At 39.4% G+C, this 25,298-nt stretch overlaps 2 protein-coding genes across 2 annotated transcripts in view; one reads left to right on the top strand and one right to left on the bottom strand.

The window, feature by feature from the left end:
* The first annotated feature begins 4,594 nt into the window (after nucleotides 1-4,594).
* The window catches only part of LOC144589461 (uncharacterized), a 39,933-nt gene continuing 19,229 nt past the window's right edge, over nucleotides 4,595-25,298 (top strand). The window contains exon 1 of the mRNA XM_078394101.1: nucleotides 4,595-4,672. The gene's annotated coding sequence lies outside the window, so the exon portion shown is untranslated. The remainder of the gene's footprint in view (nucleotides 4,673-25,298) is intronic.
* Nucleotides 5,577-25,298, bottom strand: part of HGFAC (HGF activator) — a 96,838-nt gene continuing 77,116 nt past the window's right edge. Inside the window, exon 12 of the mRNA XM_078394102.1 lies at nucleotides 5,577-24,401. Coding sequence (XP_078250228.1) covers nucleotides 24,213-24,401 — 189 coding nt within the window. The 3' untranslated portion in view covers nucleotides 5,577-24,212. The remainder of the gene's footprint in view (nucleotides 24,402-25,298) is intronic.

The raw sequence follows: 25,298 nt of genomic DNA, 5'->3' as shown, positions 1-25,298 counted from the left end.
ATCCCCATCTGATTCAATCCATTCAGTAAAAAAATATCTTTCAGTCAGCTGAATTAGCTTCAAGACCAGGGCTGGGGTCAAAGAGGGCATTTTTTTCAGGGCAGATTTAGATTCTGCTAGATTGTTTTTATGATTCTGCATGTTAATATCCACAAGGAGCTCCTCAAAGAGCCATCCCAACATGTTGGGGTGATGGGAAAGAATGGAAACCCTAGAATTTCTATCATTTTCCCCTTCCTTTCCAGTAAAGTGTGTTCTAATGCATCCAACTTCAAGTCAGAAGGGGATGGGGTTCAATAGACAAACTCTTAAAGGTTGGGAAAGCAGCAAAATTAAGAAGCTTCCTTATTGTTAAGATAGCCCCACCCAATGGAAAGTAAAGTCCTGCAAAGAGAGTCCAAAAATACAGGTAGCCAGATGGGTCCATAGTGAGAAATGATGAACATGTACTTTTGTATGTTAGTGTTTCTTAATTGCCCATTCAATACCAAGTCACCCTCAAAAACCTTGCATTACAAGAGGGATGGCCTACAACAATGTACTGTTCCTAGAAAAATCAATTTATTTCCCAGCCACTGTAACAACTGCAGCCAACCCTTCCCTGTATATTTTGGACATACAAGTCTCAAGGTCTTATAAAAACTGGTACAAACAAGAGAACAAAGGCTTAATGTAGGAAAATCCCAATAAACACATGTGGGCAAGTGTCAGAATTTTTTAAAAAATTGGATAACAAAATATTAGTTAATAATGGTAAAAGAGATTAAATTAGGTTAGGCAAATAGTTATGATAACCATTGCGATCTGCAGTAAGATGTTGAAATGCATCTCAGTCAGAGCTGTACAATGTCAAGGCCATCTATCACATATTGTTCTCTAGTGGGAGAGCTGTGAAGTATTTCATTAGGATATTAATATAGTCTATGGTGGTGACACAGTATCAGGTAAAAGTAATAGTAACATACAGAGATATTGAATAGATGGTTCAGGAAGTGCTTTCTGAAGCTGGAATCTGGAGTCCCACAGGAGGTGCTGAGGGTACAGTAATAGGTGATGAAGCTGATGGGGCTGGCCTTTGTTGCCTGGGATGGTTGGGTCACATTGGGTACCAAAGTTCCAGAATGTTCTCTGGCTCCAGAGGCAGGCATAATAGGGTGAAGGCTGGTATTGCAGATGCATGCCTGAAACTGGGACTAAAAGTGTGAGGGACACCAAATCAGAGGCCTGAGGCTGTATCCTAAGTAAGTCTCCAGGTAATGCACAGAACCTCTATTTTCCAGCAGTGGATGGAGGTGATCCCACTGCCAGCTGCCTAGAGATAGAAATTGCAGCTTGGGGGAGTCTCAAGTATAAGAATTTGAGCTATTTAAACCCTCAATGAACCAAGGTCCATATGGTTGCAGCATGAAAATGGCAGGGGAGTCAAGGGGGGCGGAAGGTGGCTTAGACTGTCCAGAAACCTTTTCTCCCAATTCAGACACAGAACAGGAAACAGAGAAGACAACTCTCTTCTGAGCTCTTGCATCAGGTAGTCAGCACCACGGTGACTACTCAGAAGGACACAGAAAATGTACAAGCAGTCAGCCTATCGACCTCCACACTTCAGAATATAAATGAAGTGCTTACCTGATTCTCTGAATTCAGTCAGGGAGGGTCCTCAGCACTGGGGCCCTGAAGGACAAGACAAAGGATTCCCTACACATGCAGTATGGATGTCTGCTCTCTGAGGAACCTTGCTTCACCTCACCAAATCTCACTTCTTACACCAAAGAAATGTGGAGAGAAAATATTAAACAACTCAAATTGTGAATTAAAAAGAATTGGTAAAGCATTTTATTAAACTGCAGCTACATGACAACCAGAGGCACAATGTATATGCTCTTGAAGACAAAGGAAGACTCAAGGTCTTATATAAACATATAAGACAAATGCTTAATGTATGAAAATCCCAATAAACATATCTGGGTAGGTGCAAATTGAAAACATCCCTATCCTTTAGGTTCCACCAGTTTGACAGCATTCCTAGCATTTTTCTTCCTGCTGTGAACTTTTTGCCTGTTTGCTAAATGATCAAACACTACCTTCATGAGTCAACCCTTGTTTGGCAATGACAGCTTCATGAAGCAAACATATACACATGTTAATTCCTAAACCAACCCCCAAACTCTGGATGACAGAGTTTGGAAATTAGTATCAAGGCTACAGTCTTCACTTGGGGGCAGGAACTCCTGTACAACTTCTTGATATGTTCCATATAGCAAAGACGCATCATTCATACAAAGGGTACCAATACATGGGAGATTATTGCGGTATCTGTGAATGTGAGAGTTAGGGATGAAGGTCACCTTGTGGGTATGATGCTGTGAACATTTTAGGGTTATGAGGATGCTTTGGCTAACCCACAGTCTCCTCACACTATGCCTGCTGAATGCCCTTTGTTATCCCTCCATAGTGACAGTTTCCATTGTCTTTAAAGTGATTGCCATTTTTTGTCTCATTCTTACTGAACTTGTCAGAAATCATAACTGGATTGCTGCAACCTCCTAGTTTCAGCTGTGCCTGTCCTATGTACTTTATTGTCTTTTTCACATTTCCACACTCCCACCTCTATATGTACACCTAGGGGCCTGTCCACACTGGTCTATAGATATATGGGTTCTTGACTTATTTACAAGTGTTTCTGCTTAGAATGAGCCATCCTTCCCATTTAAGAGCTTTCACACAACTCTTTGGCCTAGCACCAGGGCAAACATTCTTTTTCTCACACTCAGTTTAGTCAGGAGATAGCATCCTCCAGCAACTGCAGATTCTGAGAGAGAGTTTGAGAGAAAAAGTTGGGGGAAATGAGAGAAGGGAAGTAGGAAAGGGGGTGTTTGAGTTATTACAACCTTGCATGCTGCTTTTAGTAAATGTGGCTGGGAGGGATCTTTCTGGGCTGGGCAGACTGTCAATCTATCCAGCACTAAACAATTGTTCCCTCCTGCCTCAGAATTAAAAGAGAGACCCTCCTCTTTGCTCAATGTTCTTTTTCCCTCTGTTACCTGTTGGAAGTCTGTTGTCTGTTGAGGCCTTCTGCTGCAAGCAGCCATATTTTATGGCTTGCTGTTATCTGTCCACTGCAAGTAAATAAAACCTTTTATTCTTTCTCCTACTAATGTCTCAGAGTGAATTATTGAAACGGTTGATGAGAAAAAGGGGTGGACTACTCTGGGGAACATTATTATTATTATTATTATTATTATTATTATTATTATTATTATTATTATTATTATTATTATTATTATTATTATTATTATTATTATTATTATTATTATTACAAACTCTGAAACATTAACAATCTAACATATAACCAACAAGACTAGAAGATAAAATATAAAAACTAACAACCAGGAAAAAAACTGCTAACCTAAACCATCCTTCCTCCCCCTATGGATCAGAAGATTTCATTGTCGTCTGGACCTCAAATGTCCTCAAGAGGAATCCAGTGAGCACTGACTTCGCTATATACTCAATTTCCCCCTAAACCCCTGTCTTTTTCTGGGCCCAAATATATATCAGCTTCCAACTTTGCTTTACAAAATGTCTTGGTTGTTCTCATAGTGCCTCTGAAAGCATGTTTAGTTCTGCAATGTCCAGTAGCTTCTTTAAAAGTTCTTCCATTGTTGGTGTTTCTTCATTCTTCTATTTTTGGGCCCAGAGTACTCTAGCTGCTGTAAATATATACAGTGGATTATATTTTATTTTGTTATCAATAATTTCTGGCATTATATTAAATAGTAATATTTCAGGTTTAAAAATTATTTTTTGTTGAACTTTTTTTTTCCATATTCCAAACCTGTATCCAAAATTGTCTGGCTTTTTCACATGACTACCACATATGATAGTAAGTCCCTGGGTTTTTTTTTTAACACTTCCAACACAGATTGCTGTTACCTTCTGATATTTTTGCCAACCTTACAGGAGTGAAATGCCATCTATGAAACATTTTAAGGATATTTTCTCTAAGCTTCACTGGCTTAATCATTTTATGATTCTCTTTCCACATCTTTATCTATTCATCAATATCAATATTGTACCAAAATGTTGTGCCCATTTTACCATCGTCTCTTTCACCCTCTCATCCTCCAAGTCATATTCCAATAAATATGTATACATTTTTTTCATCTGTATACAGTGGGGTCTCTACTTAAGAACTTAATCCGTATTGGAAGGTGATTCTCAAGTTGAAAAGTTCTTATGTTGAATCTGCATTTCCCATAGGAATGCATTGAAAACCATTTAATCCGTATCTGCTCTTTTCCGTCCATAGAAACTACAGTGGAACCTCTACTTAAGAACTTAATCCGTTTTGGAATGGTGTTCTTAAGTTGAAACGTTCTTAAGTTGAAGCAAGATTTCCCATAGGAATGGACTGAAAACCAATTAATCCGTTCTGGCTGTTTTTTTGTTATGTAGAGGTGCATTCGTACATTGAAGCATTAGTTCCCATAGGAACTAATGCAAAGCTGGTTAATACGTACTCTACCACTAAGGGGAGAATTCTTTTTTTAACCTAAGATGACCTAAGGTTAAAAAAAGAGCAGGAAAGGTTTTTTTTTCCTGTTCTTATCTTGGATTTCTGTTCTCAAGTAGAAGCAAAATTTAGCAAATGGAGCTGTTCTTAAGTTGGATTGTTCTTAAGTAGAGACGTTCTTAAGTAGAGACCCCACTGTAGATCCATAATTCATCCACCTGTATTTTCCCCTCAAAAAACCCCATAATTTTATCATCTTTATATCTCGATTCTAATTTCAGCATTGACCACCAATCTGTAGCTAATCCGTATTTCTCTAGATCCTGTTCATCTTTTATATTCTGGTCTTTAGTTAATAAATCTTTGTATGTGAGTAACACTCCCCTCTGAGTCAGTGCTTTCAAAGAAAATGCTTCTATTGGAGCTACACATATTGGAATTTCTTTGTATGTTTTGTGTTTGAAATTTGTGCCATACTAAACCTAGCACCTTCCTCAGAATATGTTCTGCAAAATGCAATTGTTCTTTGTATTTCCCGTACCACACATATGCATGCCAACTCATTTTTAGATCGTGACCCTCCAGTCTCAGTAATCTTTGATTTTCTAATGTTATCCTTTCTTTTATCTAGACCACGGCACATGACTTGTAATATAATAGCCAATTTGGTAATCCTGAACTCCCTCTTTCTTTTAAATCTTGCAATATTCTAAGTTTTATTCTTGGTTTCTTGGCCTTCCATATAAATTTTGAGGTCAGGCTGTCTAGGTCCTTAAAATATAATTTAATAAAATTGTTAAGTTTAGGAATAGAAATAACGGTTTTGGTAGTATCACCATTTTTATTATGGAAATTCTTCCTATCATGGAGATTTGTAGCTTATTCCATTCTTCCATATCTTTCTGAATTTTCTTCTGTATTGTAAGATAATTTTCTTTCATCAGATTGCTTGGCTTTTTTTTGTAATGATGACTCCTAAATATTTTGCTTTCTGTACCTCCTCGAAATTAGTTTTCTATACCAATTTTTCCACATCTTCTTTCTTTATTTTTTTAATCGTAAATTTGTTTTTTGATAATTTATTTTATAGACCTGCCACAGCTCTGAATTCTTCTATAGTTCTCATCAGTTCTTCCAAGCTATCCAGAGGGTTTTCTGGTATAATTGCTAAATCATCAGCATATGCTTGTAGCTTAAATTCTTTCCCCCTGATTCTAATACCTTTAATTTCAGCATTTCCTCTTATTTGTCTATTTAAGATTTCTAACGTTAGAATAAATAACAGCGGGGAGAGTGGACATCCCTGTCTTGTGCCTTGTTCAATTTGAATATTTTCAGTTACTTGACCATTGATTTTGATCCTTGCTTCTGTTGAGTATATATTGCTTTAATTGTTTGTAAAAAGATTCCTTCTGCTCCCATCTTCTTTAATTGCAGCAACATAAACTCCCAATTAACATTATTGAAGGCCTTTTCGGCATCTAAAAAGATTAACATAATTTGCTTATCTGGGTGCATTTCATAATATTCCAAGATGTTTATTATCGATCTTATATATGATACTAATTTTCTATTGGGGATAAAACCTGTTTGATCTTTGGGTATCTTTGTGATCATTTCTTCAAGTACCTTATTTAGCCTTGTTGCCCAGATGGTTGCGTATATCTTATAGTCAACATTCAAGAGAGAGATTGGTCTGTACAGTGGTGCCTCGCTTAGCGAGGTTAATCCGTTCCGGATTAACCCTCGCTCAGCGAATCCATTGTTAAGTGAAACAAAAAAGCCCATAGGAACGTCTCAAAACTGATTTAATACGTTTCTATGGGCTTAAAACTCACCGTTGTGCGAGTTTCCTCCATTGCAGCAGCCATTTTGGATGCCTCGTTAGCGAGGCAAAACAGCGGTCGCCATTTTGTTTTAGCGGCGGCCATTTTGGAACCGCCGATCAGCTGTTCGCTATGCTTTGATTGCGTCCGCGCGATCATCGCATAGCGAAAAAAGCCCATAGGGGCCATCGCTGAGCGAACGCTCCAGTGATGGCCCGGGACCCTTCGTTGTGCGGTTTCATCGCATAGCGAAGCATTCGCTATGCGAGGCACCACTGTAGTTCTTAATTTGTTTTTTCCCCATCCCCTCTTTATGGATTAAGGAGATACGTGCCTCTTTCCATGAATTAAGAATTTCCCTCTGGTTTCAATATCTTCAATTAGTTTCTTAAAGTGTGGGTTTAAAATTTCTTCAAAAGCTTTATAATATTCAGCTGGAAGTCCATCCGGTCCAGGGGCTTTCCCGTTTTTCTGTTTTTTCCATGCTTCACTGATATCACTCATCGTGATTGGTTGATTTAATTTTTCCAATTCTTGTGAGCTAAATCTCCAAACTGAAAGATTGTTCAAAAAGTCCCCTTGTTTCTCCTGTTCATACCCTTTCTTTTTGTAGAGCTCGGTGTAGAATTTTTAATTTCTCTCTCAATCTCCTTTTATGTATTTATTTTCCTTTCTTATCCAAAATTCCATTAATTCTTGTTTTATTCTGTATGCTAACCATCTTCCTGGTTTATTAGTGTTTTCAAAAAAGTTTTGCCTTGCAAATCTAATTTTTTTTCTTCATTTCTTCTTGTTCTAATAGGTTGATTTTATGTTGTAGAATATTTATCTTATTTATTAAGTACTTAGCTGTAGGATTTTTCTTTAATTTCATTTCTTCTTTTTTAAGGGGTGTTATTAAAATTTGGCATTGTTTATTTCTCTTTTTTCTTTTGTATGTTAAATTCTGTATTTAGCAGCACCCCAGATCGTTGTCATCCCCATTTCTTGTGGTTTATTAATTAAAAAAAAGAATTTTAGCTCCTTTTTCATTCTAGTCACGAAGGTCTCCTCCCTCAATAAATGGCTATTTAGTCTCCAAAATCCTCTTCTTATTGTTTGTCCTAATGTCATCAATATGCATATGTATTCGGTAGTATTTCATTTCTTCCACCTGGTGTGTCATTTCCGCTGAGATCCAGCAGTTGTCTATTTTTGACCATGAATTGTGTCTATTTGAATAAAATGTATAATCTCTTATCTGAGGATATCTGGTTCTCCATAGATCAATTTAGATTTAATTCTGCCATTTCCGAAAACACCTTGGGGATTACATTTCTTGATCTTTTCCTTCTGCTTCCATTCATCGTCAATGTATCCTTTTGTTTAGACTGCACAGCAAAGCCATTGAAATCCACAAGCACCAGCAGAACTTCAACAAAAAAGAGGAAAGTTTGAAACTCAACAAAACTTGGCTCACAGCTCTCAAAAATACAGCATGCAAAAGGTCAATGAACTCTACCCAGCCACAAGGACCGGGGAATCACTACACTCAAAAGACCAGCTAATTGCACCCATCAATCACAGTGACAGATAATCTCTCCTTTTTATCACAACAACACACCCACAATGACACACTAATCACCCATCTCCAGAAAAGGACAAGAGCCTATCTCACAGCCATAAATACTCCGCTCCCAAGCCAACTACACCAGAGCACAGAGTGCTGCCCTCTGAAGATGCCGGCCACAGAGACTGGTGAAATGTTAGGAAGAACAACCTTCAGAACACAGCCAAAGAGCCTGAAAAACCCACAACAACCTATCCTTTTGTTTATCGATTATTGCATTAAAATCTCCCATAATACATATTTTCTGTTCTTGCCTTTGTATCAGCTGATTTTTCAAATGGTGATAAAAATTTTGTTGCATTTCATTTGGGGCATATATGTTCACCAGCAGTATTTCCTTTCCTTCCTTAGAAATTTCCACCATTAATATTCTTCCATCAGCTGAAGCATATACCAATTTTGGTTCTAGCTCCTCTTTTATATACATTACTACTCTTTTCTTCATTTATTGATTTGAGGCAATAAAAGTCTTACCTAATTTTGGATTTTCTAACAGCTTTTTATCCGTTTCCTTAATATGGGTCTCTTGGCTTTGAAAGCTTATTAAAATTTTTCCTTCTTTTCTGGGGCGAATTCATCCCCTTGACATTTACTGATAATAATTTGATTTGTTTAGACATCTACACAGGTTTTACTACCTTTTTTATCTCTGCCTTCTTTGCCTCTGGTTCTTCTTGATACATGGAGTTCTTGGTTTTTAGCCTCTTATTTCTTCTTGTTGTTCTTCTGATTCCTCACTGGAAAACTGTAGATCTTGCTCTGTCAGCTTCAGTTTATCTTTCATTTCTTTCATAAAATTTCTAGCCTTCATTTTACTGTTCAGATTGTATCTTCTTGTTTGCCAATTCAGAAACACTCCTTATAGTACTTGCCAGGTGAATGAAATTTTCTATCTATTAATATCTTAGCAAGAAAGGAATATTCTTGTCTTCCCCCCCTCATACTCCAAGGCACCTGTTTCAACACATTAATCTCAGTCCCTTTAATTGTCAGATCCTTTTTTCTGGGGAACTTGAAGCTATTCTGTCTGTGAGTTCCTGAATTTCTGCTGCACAGCTAGAGGAATTTCACCACAATTCAAAACTGCAACAGGCTATGGGCCCAAAGACCAGAGATCAGAGAAACAGATAGATAGCTAACAAATATTTTTGGTGCTTTGTTGTTAATTCAAAGTACTTGCAATTCCCTTCCTGCCCCAGTGTAATACCTCCTAACTGACTGAAGAGAAAGAGTTGCTCAGAAAAAGAAAGAGGAAAAATTGATTTTGATCACAGCAAGGCATTCTTTGGGAAAACTGCAGAGTTAACATCTCTGAATTTCTATCAATGGAAACAGGTTGCAGTTTAATCTCAGATCTTTGAGGGTGCATGGTTATTTACAAAGACCAATATCAGCAGATGCAGAGGCCAAAGATGAATAGGAAGATGAAGATTTTATAGAATAAACAATAATTTCACAAAGTCTCTCAGATAAACAAATGATATATACAGTGGTGCCCTGCTAGATGATGACCTCGCAAAACGACAAATCCGCATGATGATGAGGTTTTGCGATCGCTGTAGCGATTCACAAAACAGTGTTTCCAATGGCCGATTTTCGCTGGACAATGTTTGGGTCCGTGCCTCAGAAACCATTTCTTGCAGGACGATGATCTTGGCACTGATCGGCACTTCCCAAATGGCTTCCCTATGGGTGATCTTCGCAAAACGACAACGATTTTCCCCATTGGAACGCATTAAATGGGTTTCAGTGCATTCCAATGGGGAAACGGTTTTCGCAAGACAATGTTTTCACATGACAGCGATTTCTATGGAATGGATTATCATCATGTGGGGCACCACTGTATTAAAGGCTGTGAATCTACCAAAGAGATTTTAGAGGTACTTGAGAGATCCTATGGTTTTCTCAGCTCTATGTTTTTTTCAGGTCTAAATTTTCAGTTTATTAAGGAACTTCTGCAGCTCCATTTTAACAACAAATAAGATCACAAAAAGGATATTTCTGCTCTATGAACAGTGTTTGACAATTTAAATTTAACTGGCATTGAATTGACCAAGAGACAGAAAATGAGATTTCTCACAGAGTTATTGGTGAATGCTTTGATGCATTGGTGTCCATCTTGTATACCAAACAGCTTTCAAGAGTGTTTGCATTGTCTGGGGGGAAGAGTGCATTGGCCACAAAAGCTCCTGAGACTTCAACTGAAAGGAGCTCTAAGTTCATGCTAAATGGAAAAGGTAATAGAAGGAGTATGCCTCACAGCTAATCAAGCAGATGCTGAAACTATGGAAAGATGGGTCACCTGGCAATGGATTGCCCATTTCCCAGACATTCCCCAGCCAATTGAAGCTGTACTAGTTTATAAAAAAACGAAGAGATAGCAGAAAATTTAGAGCTTTATTCTAACAGAGAGACAAAAAGAAAGATTGGAAAAGAATTTAAACAGAAGGTATGCATGGGCATGGGCCATAACTGTGAACAGAAATCAAATCACTGGATCATTGACTCAGGGTGCATCAGTCATTGTACGTATCAAAAAATTCTTTATAAATCTATATGAAAGATCTAGTGGAAATATTCAAGTTGCTAATGGTGATTCCATGAAAATGGGAAGACAAGGAACTGGCATTTTGGATTGTGAATTGCATGATGAAATAAGTAAGACCACTATGAATGACATATTGTTGGTTCCTGAACTGCAATGCGACATGTAAACTGCATTAGTTTTGGATGATAAAAGTTTTTCTATATGTTTTGAAAATGGACAGTATGCAGTAATGAAATGTGGTGAAATATATTTTCAAACAATTAAATCTAATGGTGTCTATAAACTTAGTATTTTAGATGAACAGCAACAGATCAACACAGTGGAAGCAACATCATGGAACTGTGGCATCTTCACTTCACACAAAGAAATCCAAGAACAATTCTGGTGCTGCAAAACAAAAAACTTTCTATCAAGATAAATCCACATGGTGCAACCAACACAACTAGGTGTGTAAGCTTCATCACAAAAAAGAGTTTTAGGCCCTCATTCCTGCCAAGGACTTAGAGAAGAAACATCTGAATGCTTGATCTGATACACAGTGACTTGTGTGAGCCACTCAACACCTCATCAGTGGGACATAATAGATATCTTAATATTTGTGGATGATTTCTCAAGGTACGGTGTCTCCTACTTGCTGAAGGAGAAGAGTGATACACATGAGATGCTGAAGAAGTACATGGCTATGGTGAGCAACAAAGAAAGTGGTGAGCACTCCAGATGTAAAATGACAGTGAGTTCCTTTCATATCACACAGAAGCTTTCCTAGAGGAAACCACCAGCAACATTCCCTCTAATTTTCCAGAGCACTGTGTGGTGGCTCTGTCTCTTGCATGAAGAGTTCCTGGAAGAAAATGGGTGGTAACACTGGCTCGACTGTGTGCCCCTGATGCAGTAACGCACACCCACACACCCACTCGGCTTAGAGGGAACATTGACCACCAGACAAAAAAGCCAGCAAGTGTGTATTCAATCTGAAACAAGCTGCAAGTAGAGAATTTGAATTCTACAAGGGAAGACTAGTTGCAAAAGAGTTTTTAAAAATGGAGAAGTCTTTGATGAGACTTTTGCTCCTGTTGTCAAGCATAGCACAGTAAGAATGCTCCTGTGTGTGGCAACCCCCGGACAGATGTAAGTCAAGCATCCAGAAATTAAGACTGCATTTTTACATGGAGAGATTGTAGAGGAGCTCTATACAAAGCAGCCACTGGGCTTCCTCAAACAAAAGCATCCTTATTTTGTATGCAAACTAAAGAAAGGGCTGCAAGCAAGTTGCTCAGGCCTAGAATGAGAAACTGAAGAAGATGCTACTGCAACAAGGCCTCAATCAAGATGATGCAGATCAGTGCTTGTAAAGCAGAAGCAGAAATGGGCATTTTAACTGTATCCTTACATGTGTATATTACTTAATTGTAACTACTCAAAGGGAACAGGAGTACTAAGAGATTGTACACCATCTTAACAAAGAGGTAGAATGCAAAGAGTAAGAGGATGCAACATATTATTTGGGCATTAAAATTGAAAGGGTCATATTTGCTCAACCAGAAATAGACAGTCGAGCTTCTGGAGACACCAGGCCTCTAAGATGACCATAGTGTAACAACACATATGCAACCAGATTTCCTGAAAAATAAGAAGGAAAATGAACATCTACCAAGTAACAGTAAATGCAGAACAGTTATCGATAAGTTTTTGTACCTCACAACCATTACCAGATCGGATATAGCTACCGCTGTAGGAATACTAAGCAGAATACTTAGTTTTCCAACACAGAGTGACTGGAAAACTTTTAAAATGTAGTTAGATATTTGAAAGGGACCATGGAATGATGTAAAAGTTGTTTAAACTTCCTTTAATCCTCCGCAAGTGATCAGGGAAAGCACTTGATTGACAGCTGATGAAGTTACAAGGGGTTGTTTGCTGTTCATATGGGAAGAGCATGCCATACCGCACATTGCTCCTTCCCCCAACCTCAACAGTTTCTTTGTATCTTGATTCACTGCACACCCAAAATAGCCAATCTGGACTGGCCCTAAGTCTGCTCCTATAACACTATTAACTATCCATGCACTGTCCCTCAGAACTCAGAAATGAAGGGGAACAATTTCTCACTATGGCTGTAGCTCAGGTTTGCTGGGTGGTGAGTTGCTGTCTAGTAGAGCTCATGCAGGCATGAGCACCAACCAGAACAGAAGAATACATGTTATTGAACTGACAGCCCTACAGTAGAATCAATCTACCTTATCTCACCTTCTACGATGGTAAGGTATTGCTAAGGCTGATATTTTCATTCTCTCCACCCCCCCTCTTTCCCCCTGTACATCAGGACAGTATATCCTTGCAGTGCACAGCTGAATACAGCTAGCCTCTCTCTGTCACTGCACCCACTGTACAAATTCCATGATCAACTAGTACCAGAAGATCTCTGTGTCCATCCTACCCAGGCTTTAGCAACTTCAGTGGCTCCATTATGGATTTGTGTCTTACTTGTGCTTGATTCTATTAATTGATTTTCATAAAGTATTATGCCCTGGACTAGCAATAGGCAACTGGTGGCTTCCAATTGTTTTGATCAGCAGGGCCAGTGATCAAGGAGTACTTGAGCTGTAGCCCAAAACCTCTGGATAGCACTAGAGTGCCTCCTTTTGTCCTGGACACACAGCCTCATGGGGTAATAGTTACTGAGAGAATCATTCTTTAAACTTTGTTTATATAGATATGGTCCATCCTGATAGTTTCCCATATACAGCCCATAAACATGGAGGAGGAGGAGTCTGCCTGTAACTAGTTGTTCAAGCAGCTGTTTTTGCAGAACATAACTCCCCGTCTCCTCACTGTAGGTATATTTGTTGTTGTTGTTGTTTGTACTATTGAGTGGTCATCCTTGTGAATTCTGTCTGTCATGATGATAATGCATACCGGAAGGGCTTAAAGCCATGGCCAACTGCCAGAACTCTCAAGCTTAAACTTGAGGTTCCACATAATCCTCTACAAAAGTGGAGAATGTATTATGTATGGCTGCATGGGTGATTATTCCAATAAGTTCATCTGCCAGCAAGCACCCTGTTCTGTTAGAGCTGGTACAGTATAGCTAAGTGGGTTGGAGAGCTGCTTAGAAGAATAGGGGTCAGATAAGGTCTCTTGGAGCCTATGTGGCTGATGGAGTGAAGAGCCCTGTCAGCTGGGCGAGCTACAAACTCTCAAGATAGTTCCAAAAAGAGGAACTTGTAAACCATTTCTGAATAATTGTGTCACTGAATAAAATTGCTCCTGGCAGCTTTCTTTCACCCATTTATCAAAATTTAACCTGTACCTTCCTAAAAAGAAAGAAAGAAAACTAGCTATATATTCTACCACAAGCAGAAATTCAACTCACAATTTTGTTACATTTTCTTAGTAATGGAATTTTTTCTTCCCCTTTAAGGAAAATTAGCTGCCAAGGCAGGAAAAAAAAATATTAGCACAGTGAAATAATGGGTAGGGATTTTACAGTGTCCTTCAGCTTTCTCTGCTTGTCTCAAGGGGATCCTTCAAAATTCTCAATAGCTGGAGCCTGGCTTACACTAGCTTATCTTCCATGTGGCAAAACCTCCACCAGCCTGCATTAAGAGCTTGCTTCTTCTTCCTTTATTTCCTAGCAATGCCTTACTCTTTGGCACTCCACATTTAATAATCCCAAACAGCTCCCCAGAATTCAGAAGATGAAGTGTGCACGAGATGTGTTCATTAGCACATCCACTTCCAGTGTCAGCCCTGTTGTACTTCTTAGGACAAGTTTTCACCCTAGTCCTGGAGTACAGGAAAGTTGTCTCAAAATGCCACAATGGAAAGCCTTCAGACAAACATATTTAAGTAGTTACTAAAATGGCAGGAAGGGTTTTTGAAGTCTTACTCTTGCACTATTACGGAAATGCAAAATTATACTAGTTTATTCTTGTATTGGAATAAAACATCAGATTAAGGCTCCTAGATCACAAAAATATCCTTGGCCCATGCCTGCAGAGTTTTGCAGAGAATTCTGCACTAGCTGAAAATGTGGAATGGAATAACGAAGATACCAATTTGAAATTTAAAAAACAGATACAGCACTCTCGTAACTGTGGGGTGTAAGTGAAAACGTTTAGGAGTGGAGCCTCTAAACCCTGTGTGACTACAGACTTCCTCCTTCTCCTCTCATCTTCAATCATTTCTCCTAATTCTCTCTCTCTCTATCATACAGACACTCACATACCTTTCCACATTCCACTTTCCAGTCCTTGAAAATAACTGATTCAGGATAAACTTTGTGAAGCAATATTTCAAAAAGTAAGCATATATGTATATAAATTACACTAATTTCCAGTGATGTATTATGCTGCACTTTAAACAGTGCCCTCGGCTGTGGAACACCCTTCGAACAGAAATTCGGCTGGCACCCTCGCTGGGTGTAAAAAACTTGGCTATTTAGGCAAGCCTTCCCTCCAATCAGCTAAGTCTTTCTTCTTCTTCTTCTTCTTCTTCTTTCCTTATCCTACCCCATCTTGGTAATCCTTTCTTAAATTAATTATTTTAACTAATATAGTAATTGTATTTTTATGATTATATATATTTTATATTGATATATTTTATGTTGTAAGCCGCCCCGAGTAGACATGGTCTAGAGGGGCGGGGTATAAATTTAATAAACAAACAAACAAACAAACAAACAAACAAACAGTTTAAAGTGTTCCTGGGCTATCATAGCTCCTACAAAAAAAATAAGACTCCATTGTATATAATCATTCCTTTTAATGGTCTACATATATAAGGTATTGATTTCTTTTCAGTGTCAATAAAATACTACTTGTGATCTCAGTTGTAGCGAACAGCCTTGCCCTCACCTGTCCATCACAGCAGAACAGTGGAGAAGGAGCCAATGAGTGGACGGAAGGCGGAGCCAAGGGGTGAGGGAGCTGGATATAAAGGCTGGTATATGGAGTATGAGGAGAGATTCTGTGAGTGAGAGACAGTGTGAAACTTAAAAGTGAATTTAGAGTGAGTTAAAGTTCTGTAAGAACGTTGAATGGAACAGAGAGTTATTAGAGATTTAAAGTCAAAGTAGAACTGATACAAATACAAGTGATTAGCAACCTGTAATTTACCAATTGAATATTAATCAGATGTTAACTTCCCTGATCAAATAAATGACTTAAGTTTTGAAAGCACACATGTCTGCTGGATTAAGTGGTATTAAAGAAGTATTTATTTATTTATTTATTTATTCAATTTTTTTACCCCGCCCCCCTAGACAACGTCTACTCGGGGCGGCTTACAAAAATTAAGTAATACCTGGTGGCCGCGAAGAAGGAAGAAGAGCGAGAACCTCGTGAAGGCATGGGGAATAGAGGCTTCAGAGGAGATCGCCACATAATTGGTGACCAGAGGCGGGATACAAATTTGATCCAGTAATGACATAGTACAGAAAGGTTCCCAGAGCAGAAGAATATATTTTAGTCAGGAAATTTGAGTGGAAAGAGTGGGTAACTTCCTAGGGCTTTTTCAAGGGGAAAAAGCTTAGTGGGAAGGCTCCTAAGCTCAGATCAGGGGACTAAGATAGGGACAGGCTCTGAAGAAACCATTTCTGGAAGGAGTTTACCTCAAGCAGAAACTGGGACCAGTTGGCTAGCTTGTCCTGAGCTCAAAGGATAGCATTCTGAGGGGACAAAGTGGAGACCAAGGGCAGAGAAGCTGAGGTGACTCAAATCAGCAAAAACTGGGAAGAGTTAAAGCTGATATTTCTGGTTATTTGGTGCCTGAGGCAAGGAGAGAAACTTTGTCTCTTGTGAAAGGCCTGGCTGGGAGCCAGAGGCCTAAACACAGTATCTTATCAGTGGATGATTGCTGGGGAAGCAACTTTATAGCACAGACTCTATCTCACTTTAAAAAAAAGGGAAAGGAAAAAAGTGTATGTTTTAAATTTGGGGCTTGTAAATTGAAGCAGAAGCCTACATAACAAAACATGCCTTCCACATGGGGAAAAAAGGCAGCAGAGATGCCTACTGAGATGGCAGTTGGCTCAGATCAAGAAAGGGAAGAAACTGAGGAAGAAATTACCTCAGAGAAAGAAATGGAGACCTCAAGGGGGGGGACTCTATAGAATTCAGAAAGTGGAAATTGGAGCAAGCACAGGAACAGGAATTCAGGTTGAAACAAATGGAGCTAGAATTTAAGGCTAAATCTGAGGTAAGAGATAGGAATTTAGAACTGGAAAAAGAAAAGATTGCCTTACAGAAGGAGAGGATGTCATTTGACATTAAGAGGTTGGAGCTGGCAGCTCAAGCTAATAATAATAATAATAACAACAACAATGACCAGCCTAATTCTGAGGAGAGACATCTGTCCAAGGGAAACCTTAACGATTCCCTGTATTTAGAAAGGGCGATGATCCTAAATCTTTTATGGTTATGTTTGAGTACGCATGTGAAGATTTTGAAGTGAGGGGATCTGAACACATGATTGTGATGAGGTCTCAGATTAGTGGTGGGTTAGCCAATATGCCATTGGAATTAGTGAAAGATTTTGATGAATTTAAAAAAGTTGGTTTTATCACGTTATGGCATCAATGCTGAGCATTTGAGATGTAAGTTCAGGGCTCTGACAAAAAAACCTGAAGAATCTTACTCTCAATTGGGGGCAAACTTGATCAAATATTTCGACAAGTGGCTCCAACAGGAAGGAGTTGAGACTGTACAAGATTTTAAGAATATCATGGGGCTAGAGCAGTTCTATTCACTTCTACCTGGAGAACTGAGGTACTTAGTGAGAGACAAAAAACCCAAAGATGTTCAGGAGCTGGAGGGGTCACAGATTTTATTTCACACATTCGAAACCAAAACTTTTCTCAGGTAAAAATAGGAAGAGAAACCTGGGAGGACAGCAAAAAGGAGCCCAAGGTTTACTTCAAGGACCAGCAGGCAAAAGGTGGCCATTTTGTAGGCAAGCACACAAAACAGAGCCAGCCAAAATACAGTGGTGCCTCGCATAACGGGCGCCCCATTTAATGACGAATCAATCGCTTTGCGATGATTGGTAAGCCGTTTCGCTTACCAATTTTCGAATAGCGATGTTTTTTCCCCAGCTGATTGGCGGTTCCAAAATGGCCGTCGGGTAAAACAGGGACGGATTCCTCGCTTACCGGGCAGCTAAAATGGCCGCCGTATGGAGGATTTTTGCTTAAAAGGTAAGTTTTAAGCCCATAGGAATGCATTGAAGGGGTTTCAATGCATTCCTATGGGCTTTTTAATATCGCATAGTGATGAATCCGTATATTGACAATTTTTGCTGCACGGATTATCATCGCTATGCGGGGCACCACTGTACAAGCAGTGGGAAGGGAAGGGAGATAAGACCCTTAGCCCAGAACAGAGAAATTCCTGATAATGTTTTGGTTGTGGAGAGAAAGGCCATTTTGTTTCACACTGTGCTAAGGCTGGAGAAGGGGGTCAAAAGGCTAATTTACCCAAGCCTCAGTGTACTGCATGCAGCAAAACAAAGTTACCTCAGAGAGTGGCGAAACAGTAACTCATAATACAAATGCAGCTATGGCAGAGGGTCAGGAAAGACAAGCAGAACAGCTGCCTGTAGCTGAGATTGTACATTGCTATCTTATAGAAACCAACCAGGAACCTTTTAAAAGTTCTGGAGACAGCATTTACATAAATGAGAAAAAAAATGTATGGCTCTGAAAGACTTGTGTTCTCAAGTTACTTTGTGCCATCCAGACATAATCCCTCCAGAGAACATATTGTGAGGTGAAAGCCTGACAGTTAAAGGGATAGGTGCAAAACTAATTAACATGCCAGTGGCGGAGGTACCTATAAGATATCAAGAGTGGAAAGGATTATGGAGAATAGGTGTGGCTGATCGATTGCCTGAGCCTTGTTTAATTGGGATCAATCTCACTGAGCATGTCGAAAGAGTTTTAGTGCAGACTCACTCCCAACAGAAAGAAGAAGGCAAGGCAGAGGCTAAGGGTGAAATTCAAAGTGAGCTGGTGAGGGGAGAGGATTCAGCAACTGAAGTAATAGCTAGTAAGGTTCCCCTAGAAAGTACTGTTAAAAGGAAACAGGAAGTAGAGCCGATGTTGGATCAATGTTTTGAGAAAGCTGGCAAAGGTCAGTTAACCCCCAAGAGTCCAAAAAGGTTCTTCCTTGAAAAAGACCTTTTGGACAGGGAGGCATTTGTGAATCGCAGAGGGGGAGGGGAGACTCACCACAAGCAGCTGGTAGTGCCTCTCAAAAATCAAGGAGGGATAGGGGAGCAGAGGCTCGCTGGTACTGTTGCAGCTCATATGGAAATCACAAACACTGATCAGAGATTAGTACAAAACTTTCACCGGCTTGAAATGGAGGAGCAATTAAAAGAATTTGGCCAGAGGGGTGCAGGAGGTCAGAGGCAAGGGGATTGCAGTGACAAAATTGACGCCAAGCTATGTCCTTTACCTGTCATTTTGAACTCAGTCCATCGAATTGGGTTAGACCGAGTTGAACTGTTGCTCAGAGTTACCCTGAGGGGAAACAAATTCAGTCTGAATATCGTTGACTATGCAGCATGTTATCCTGAAGCAGTTCCCCTGAGAAATATTGAGACTCAGTCCATTGCAGATGCTCTGCTGAGGCAAATGGGTAGCATGAGGTTTGCTTCTGAGCTTGTGAAGTTTTTAGGAACCTATTTCCCTTCCAAGATGATGCAGGTAACCTCCCAAGTGAATGAGGGAGATTACATCAATTGGTTAGAGGGAAAGACAAGCAGGATAGTGCACGAGGGGAAAATAATCAAGCCCTTCTATGGGAAAGAAGACGTTGTCTTGTTAGCATTGAAGGGAGCTGACAAGGAAAGACTTGAGTTACCTTATGGGGAAAGGAGGGGTGAACTCAAATACACCTCAGAGGAGGATCAAATCAGTCCCTAAGTTTCACCAGAACAACAAAGAGAAGCTATAGCCATGCCGATGAAGTACAAGCAGGTTTTCTCCAACAAACCTGAAGTAGCCAAGGGTGTAGTGCACAGGTTTGACACCGGAGATGCACGCCCACAGGTGGTTACACCTTATAGAGGACGAACCTATCTAGTTAAACTTTGGGGACAACAAGCGAAGTTCGGTCAATATAAGAGAAGGAAAAAGACTCTGAGAAAACATGCATGGCCATATTGGGAAGGAAGATGGGTGACCTATCAAAAGCTGAATAGGTTGAGACGTAGCCTAACCCTGCCAGTGGTGCAAAATGCAAAAGGATTGAGAGTTAGGCTCAATCTTTCTAGGCCCTACCTAAAGGATTTATCCAAGAACATCACAAAAGCAGCTCCAGAGGGAGAGGTGAAACTCTGTACAGCAGCTAAAATTACATGGAAGGAAGAGAGATGGAAGACTGCACCGGTGGCTAGCCGCATATGGAGAGGTTCTGAGTGCCGGAGAGGTGTCACCATCGTGGAGAGGTCCAGATTCGAGACAGCAGTCACGCTGAGCCAGGTGGATGACTGCAAGATCCTTCATCCTAGGTCGTTCCTGAGAGGGAAGCTGCAGGTTGACGAGGAACCCCAGCTGTCAGTAATCCGTGAGTATCATGAAGGTGCAGAGGAAGGTGGACTTCATCATATCTGAAGCCGCGCAGGGGGGTAGGACGTTTACTGTATGAGCACTACCACTCCACCATGACTACGGTTTTGGACTTTCGAAGAAGACGAAAATGTGGTGGTGAGAGAGAATTCATATCATAAAGCTTAGACTGAGAAAAATTAAAATGTGGACAAAAGAGACTCATAATGTTGTGGCAGACGCCCTGGCGATGCGTGTCAAAGACTGAAGAAAAAGAAGGAAATAGACTTTGGAAAAATGGCAAAAAGTGATAGAATGTGTAATTACACCTTGTTAAATGTTATATAATGTGTGTTCAAGAAAAAAAATTGTATGCAGTTATTAAAAGTGTTAGGTGATGTTGGGTAAGCACCTGTGTAGATGATTGAAGTTGTGAGGAACGTAATTGTACTAATAACGGGATTACAGAGTTAATGTATAGCAAGCATATAAGTTGTTTGATTATTACTTATGTTCAAAGGTGGTAAGTTTTGATTGTAATGTTGTGTAGTAGATGGTTAACTACTGTAAAGCTCCTCATTGTTCATGAGGGTAAAACTCTATACAGTGGACCCTCTACTTACGGAATTAATCCGTATTGGAACGGTGGCTGCAAGTCAAAAAGTCTGTAGGTCGAATCTCCATTGACCTACAATGCATTGAAAACCGATTAATCCCATAACTGGCAGTTTTTATTCTATTTTTGTTCCATTTGGGTTTTTTTCTGGTCTGTAAGTCGATTCTCTGGCTGCAAGTCGAATCTAAATTTTGCAGCCAGAGAAGTCTGTAACTCGAAAAGTCTGTAAGTCGAGCCGTCTGTAAGTCGAGGGTCCACTGTAGCTTTTACCCCATGAAACAACTTTTTAAGGGTGGAGGTGTGTAGTGAACAGCACTGCCCTCACCTGTCTGTCACAGCTGAACAGTGGAGAAGGAGCCAATGAGAGGACGGAAGGCGGAGCCAAGGGTGGAGGGAGCTGGATATAAAGGCTGGTGGATGGAGTCTGAGAGAGATTCTGGAAGAGGGAGACTGTGAAACTTGAAAGTGAACTAGGAGTGAGTTAGAGATCTGTGAGAACAATGAATGGAATGGAGAGTTAAAAGGAGTTTAAAGTTATAGCAGTTTTGATTCAAATACTAGTGATTATCAAACTGTGATTTACCTATTGAATATTAATCATATATTAACTTCCCTGATCTAATAAATGACTTAAATTTTAAAAGCACACATGTCTCCATGATTAAATGGTATTAAAGCAGAAATACCTGGTGGCAGCGAAGAAAGAAGAAGAGTAAGAACCTCGTGAAGACCTGGGGGGGATAGGGGCTTCAGAGGAGATCGCCACATCAGTCTTTGTTGTTTTTAAGGAGCCAAACACTTTTTAGGGCGCTCAAAATGACAAAAAGGGATACAGTATGTATTACATTGTTCTGAGAGCATATCTTAGTGAAGAAAGTGGCACAACTACAACATGCATTCTTCCCTGATTCCCCAAATCCTGGGTCTCCTGCCTATTTATCTGATCTACAGCTACATGTAGAGTAATTATACTACCAAGCAAAGATGCCTATTATTAATGTATTCACTGTATAATTCAAAATATATCTAAAATAGTTAATAGATATATAAGTGAAATCTTTCTAGACTGACACCACACTAAGCATTAAATTTTCTTATAAAAACTGTCATGACTGTGAGTTATATGATTTAAGTCATGTAACTTGAATGATTTATGTAGTCAAGAGAAATGTAACATGGAGTCAAAATGGTTCTGTGTAAGGAACATTTGAAGGACTTTAGAATGTTTTCCTGAAGGATGTTTTCTGCAGACTGGTCCAGTGAACACTCAATATTCCAGTCTAATTGGAAGAAGAAAAACAACACCTGCATTCTCATGGGAAAGAGGGATGGTGAAAGACTTTACAGCCCCTAAATTCTAATTGGTTAATATCTGAATATACAATGAAAAGGGAGGAGAGTGGAAAGGTAAAAAAATGGAGATTGTGCTATGAGCATAGTTCCTTAAAACCTTAGTTCCTTTTTAGTTCCCGTTTACCTTTTTCCTTATGCTAAGATGAAGGATTAAAATGTAGAGAATAGGACAGAGAAGGGGGGGGCTTAACTCCCTTTGTCTACCCTAAAGAAAGCTTCTTAAATATTTTTATGTAGATGGGAACTTGTTATTCTATTTAACTGCAATACTTTTTGGATATGTACTCAAATGCTATGCTTATGCATCAAACTAAATTCTTATGAAACTTTATTTTTTCAATAAAAAAATTAATCTTAAAATCCGGGAGATTGGTCTCTTGAACAGCAATTTATCTGAATCCAGAAGATGGAAAAGGCCACATGACTGCTACTAGACAGAGTCCAACGCTACTGAGCTTTAGAGAGCCTTAAGGGATCACAAAGCCCAGGTGTCTGTACTTTCTAAATAACAAGTGTAGCGAAATGCCAACATGTGACGTCATTCCTGCCTGTCCATCACAGAAGCTCAAGAGGGAGGAGCCAAGGATAGGGCAGGAGGGGCGGAGTCAGAGAGACAGTTGGGAATGTGGAATGGCTGTTAGGGTTTAGAAGTGAGAAGAAGAGGGTTAGAGAATTGAGCTGAGGGTGTTAGGAGAGGGAATTGAAAAGGTTAAACAATATTGAACAAGTAGGACTGAAGTTATAAGTACTATAAGAGAGATATTGATCAAAAGTATATAGGAGTTTGGAATAAAAGTGATTGCATACATAATCCAATCTGTGTTAATGGCTGGAACAGTTCATACATGATTTACCTTTATGATTTATTTGACAATAAAAGAATATCTGATTCCTAAGTTCAATAACCCTTAGTGTTGGCAGCACATGTGTATAACATAATTGGTATTAAGAGAATACCTGGCGGCAGCATGAAGGAAAAGGCTGTGATCCTTTGTGAGAGCCAGAATAAACAGAGGCAACAAGGTAGATGGCCACACCAAGTAAGTGCAGAAGTGTTCTCTTTAGGTCAAACTTGCTAGAAGGGATTTATGCTATGCTTTATTGGTGTTTGATTGGACTCAGCTCAGTATAAGGAGGTATATAAAGGCCTGGAGGCTCTCTGACCGAAGGAGCAGTGTTCCCTAGTGGGAAGGTGTTCCTGAAAAAAAAATCTTTATTTTTACTGGAACTTGATCTGGTAAGGATGGGATGTGGCATAAAGAGGCTAGATTATAGTGAAAAGGTAATGATGAAATTACTATCACAAAAATTTGCAGTAAGAAAATGAATACTAAAATGTGCAACTTTACAGAAAATTGCAAAAAGTTAGATTTCCGAGGCAGTGTTGCATTTCTTAACATGGCAAAGCCAACAAAGGAGAACTCAAAAGTTTTTTATTTTCACACTACTCCATGAAAATAAAATAAAAACAAAAACACACACTTTTAATGGGGCTCTCTGAAATAGTACACATCTTTTGAGTTCTCCAGAAGTCTTCATTAAATTACTGGTATAACCAAATGGGGAGGGGTAAGAAGAAAGGAAGTCCATGAGTCTAGGCAGTATTGTGGTCATGAGGCCTGGTGTCCTAATCTAATCTAATCTAATTTAAATCCAGTTTGGCACAACAGAAATATGAAAACCCTCAGTAATTGTTTCACATTCTTCTAAAGTATCCGTAAACACATGGACAGGAGAGATCAGAGAGATATTACGGTACTTATTTGGACTTCCGAAAGGGTTTCCCCAAACCCCACATGAAGACCGAGCTCTGCAGTCTGTTGATAATATTCTAACATGATGTTACCTAGAGTGGAAAAAAGGATTATGAAGAGCTCTGAAAGGATATGCCCAAAGTAAGGAACAGGACATTAAAATGGCAAATGAGATTTAACATAAGCAAGTTTAAAGTGCATACTGGGACAAAAAATTAGAATCCAGTGTACGATGAACTGGCAATTTGCAGAAAGAGAAGATGGGACTACCATCTGGCCATGGCTTCCCACTGTCTCGTAATTATTATTCATGAGAACAAGTCCATTATTCTAAATTAGACACAGCAGAAACAGAAAGAACAAAGTGCACATTTATAAGAACACTTGCATTATAAACAGCCATTGTGATACTCTACAACATTCGCAAAATGTAAAATATATCATCACTCTACAGAGCTTTGGGATGGTTTCGGAGTTCGATCTATCTTCTCATTAATCCAGTCCACGTATTTTGTGAGTTTCGTATAAACACCAGGCTTTCCAGCCTTGCTGCAGCCATCTCCCCAGCTGATAATCCCGTACAGGTAAGTTATCCCATCCTTTACACAGGTCAATGGTCCTCCAGAATCTCCCTGTTTCAAAGACAAAGAAAAACAGTCAATTGTCTCTCTTCTGAAAAAGAACAAATAATGTGGACCTTGGCATCCATTACACACTTGAGGAGGTTAACAAAAACTGCCAAAAATTCCAGGGAGCCCAACAAAAAATATTTGAAATATGTTTTTTTTTTGAATTTGAGTGCAAAGTACTCATGTGCTTTGTTCAGGCTTGCCATGGAAAGCAATCCTTCATTTGCCTGGGGATGATTTGAGCAGTGTTGCAAAAAAGTATTGAGATTTTCCTGCCTGGATAAAACTCTACAGCAGCAAGTGTTACCTGATGCCTGCTCAGATTCATTTTGAAGGTAGGGTGGTACCAGTACTCCAGTCTTTTCAGAGGTAAGGGAAGTGAGTGGATTCCGCCTGCAATTTCTATGCTGGCTTTTAAGACATGGCACTGTGCATACGTACATAAAACCAACAAGAGCAAAGTTGTTCGTTTTTGATATTGTACTTCTGTATCTTGTATTTATGCATCTTCAAGTTCTTCTGGAAGATAATTTTTTTGAGGGTAGGATAGTTATACGTGACATGATAAAACTGCCAATGTAGACTTCATTTGCTCATCCTCCTGTGTTTGTATGCTTCTGTGATGGCTCAGAGATTACTTGTTCACTATTCTGCTTCTCTTTCCACTCAAGGCAATGTGCTTGTTTCAGACTGCTGGTTTGACAACTGCATGCAGCTCTGACTGATGTGTCTTCAGAAAACAATGTATGGGGGTTTTACTGAACTTTTCTGTATTGTGCCCACATGAATGTGTTGCTTTAGACGTTTGTGTGAATGTGCTCCTCTGTGAAAAGGTCTCATGTTAACCACTGCAGCAAGCTCTTAGAAGAAAGGCTCACTTTGTTTGAGTCTGGTGCTAAC

This window comes from Pogona vitticeps, chromosome 5 (genome assembly GCF_051106095.1).
Source record: "Pogona vitticeps strain Pit_001003342236 chromosome 5, PviZW2.1, whole genome shotgun sequence".
Taxonomy (NCBI): domain Eukaryota; kingdom Metazoa; phylum Chordata; class Lepidosauria; order Squamata; family Agamidae; genus Pogona; species Pogona vitticeps.
The sequence above is the reverse complement of the archived record's forward strand: the minus strand, read 5'-3'. Positions and strand labels throughout refer to the sequence as shown.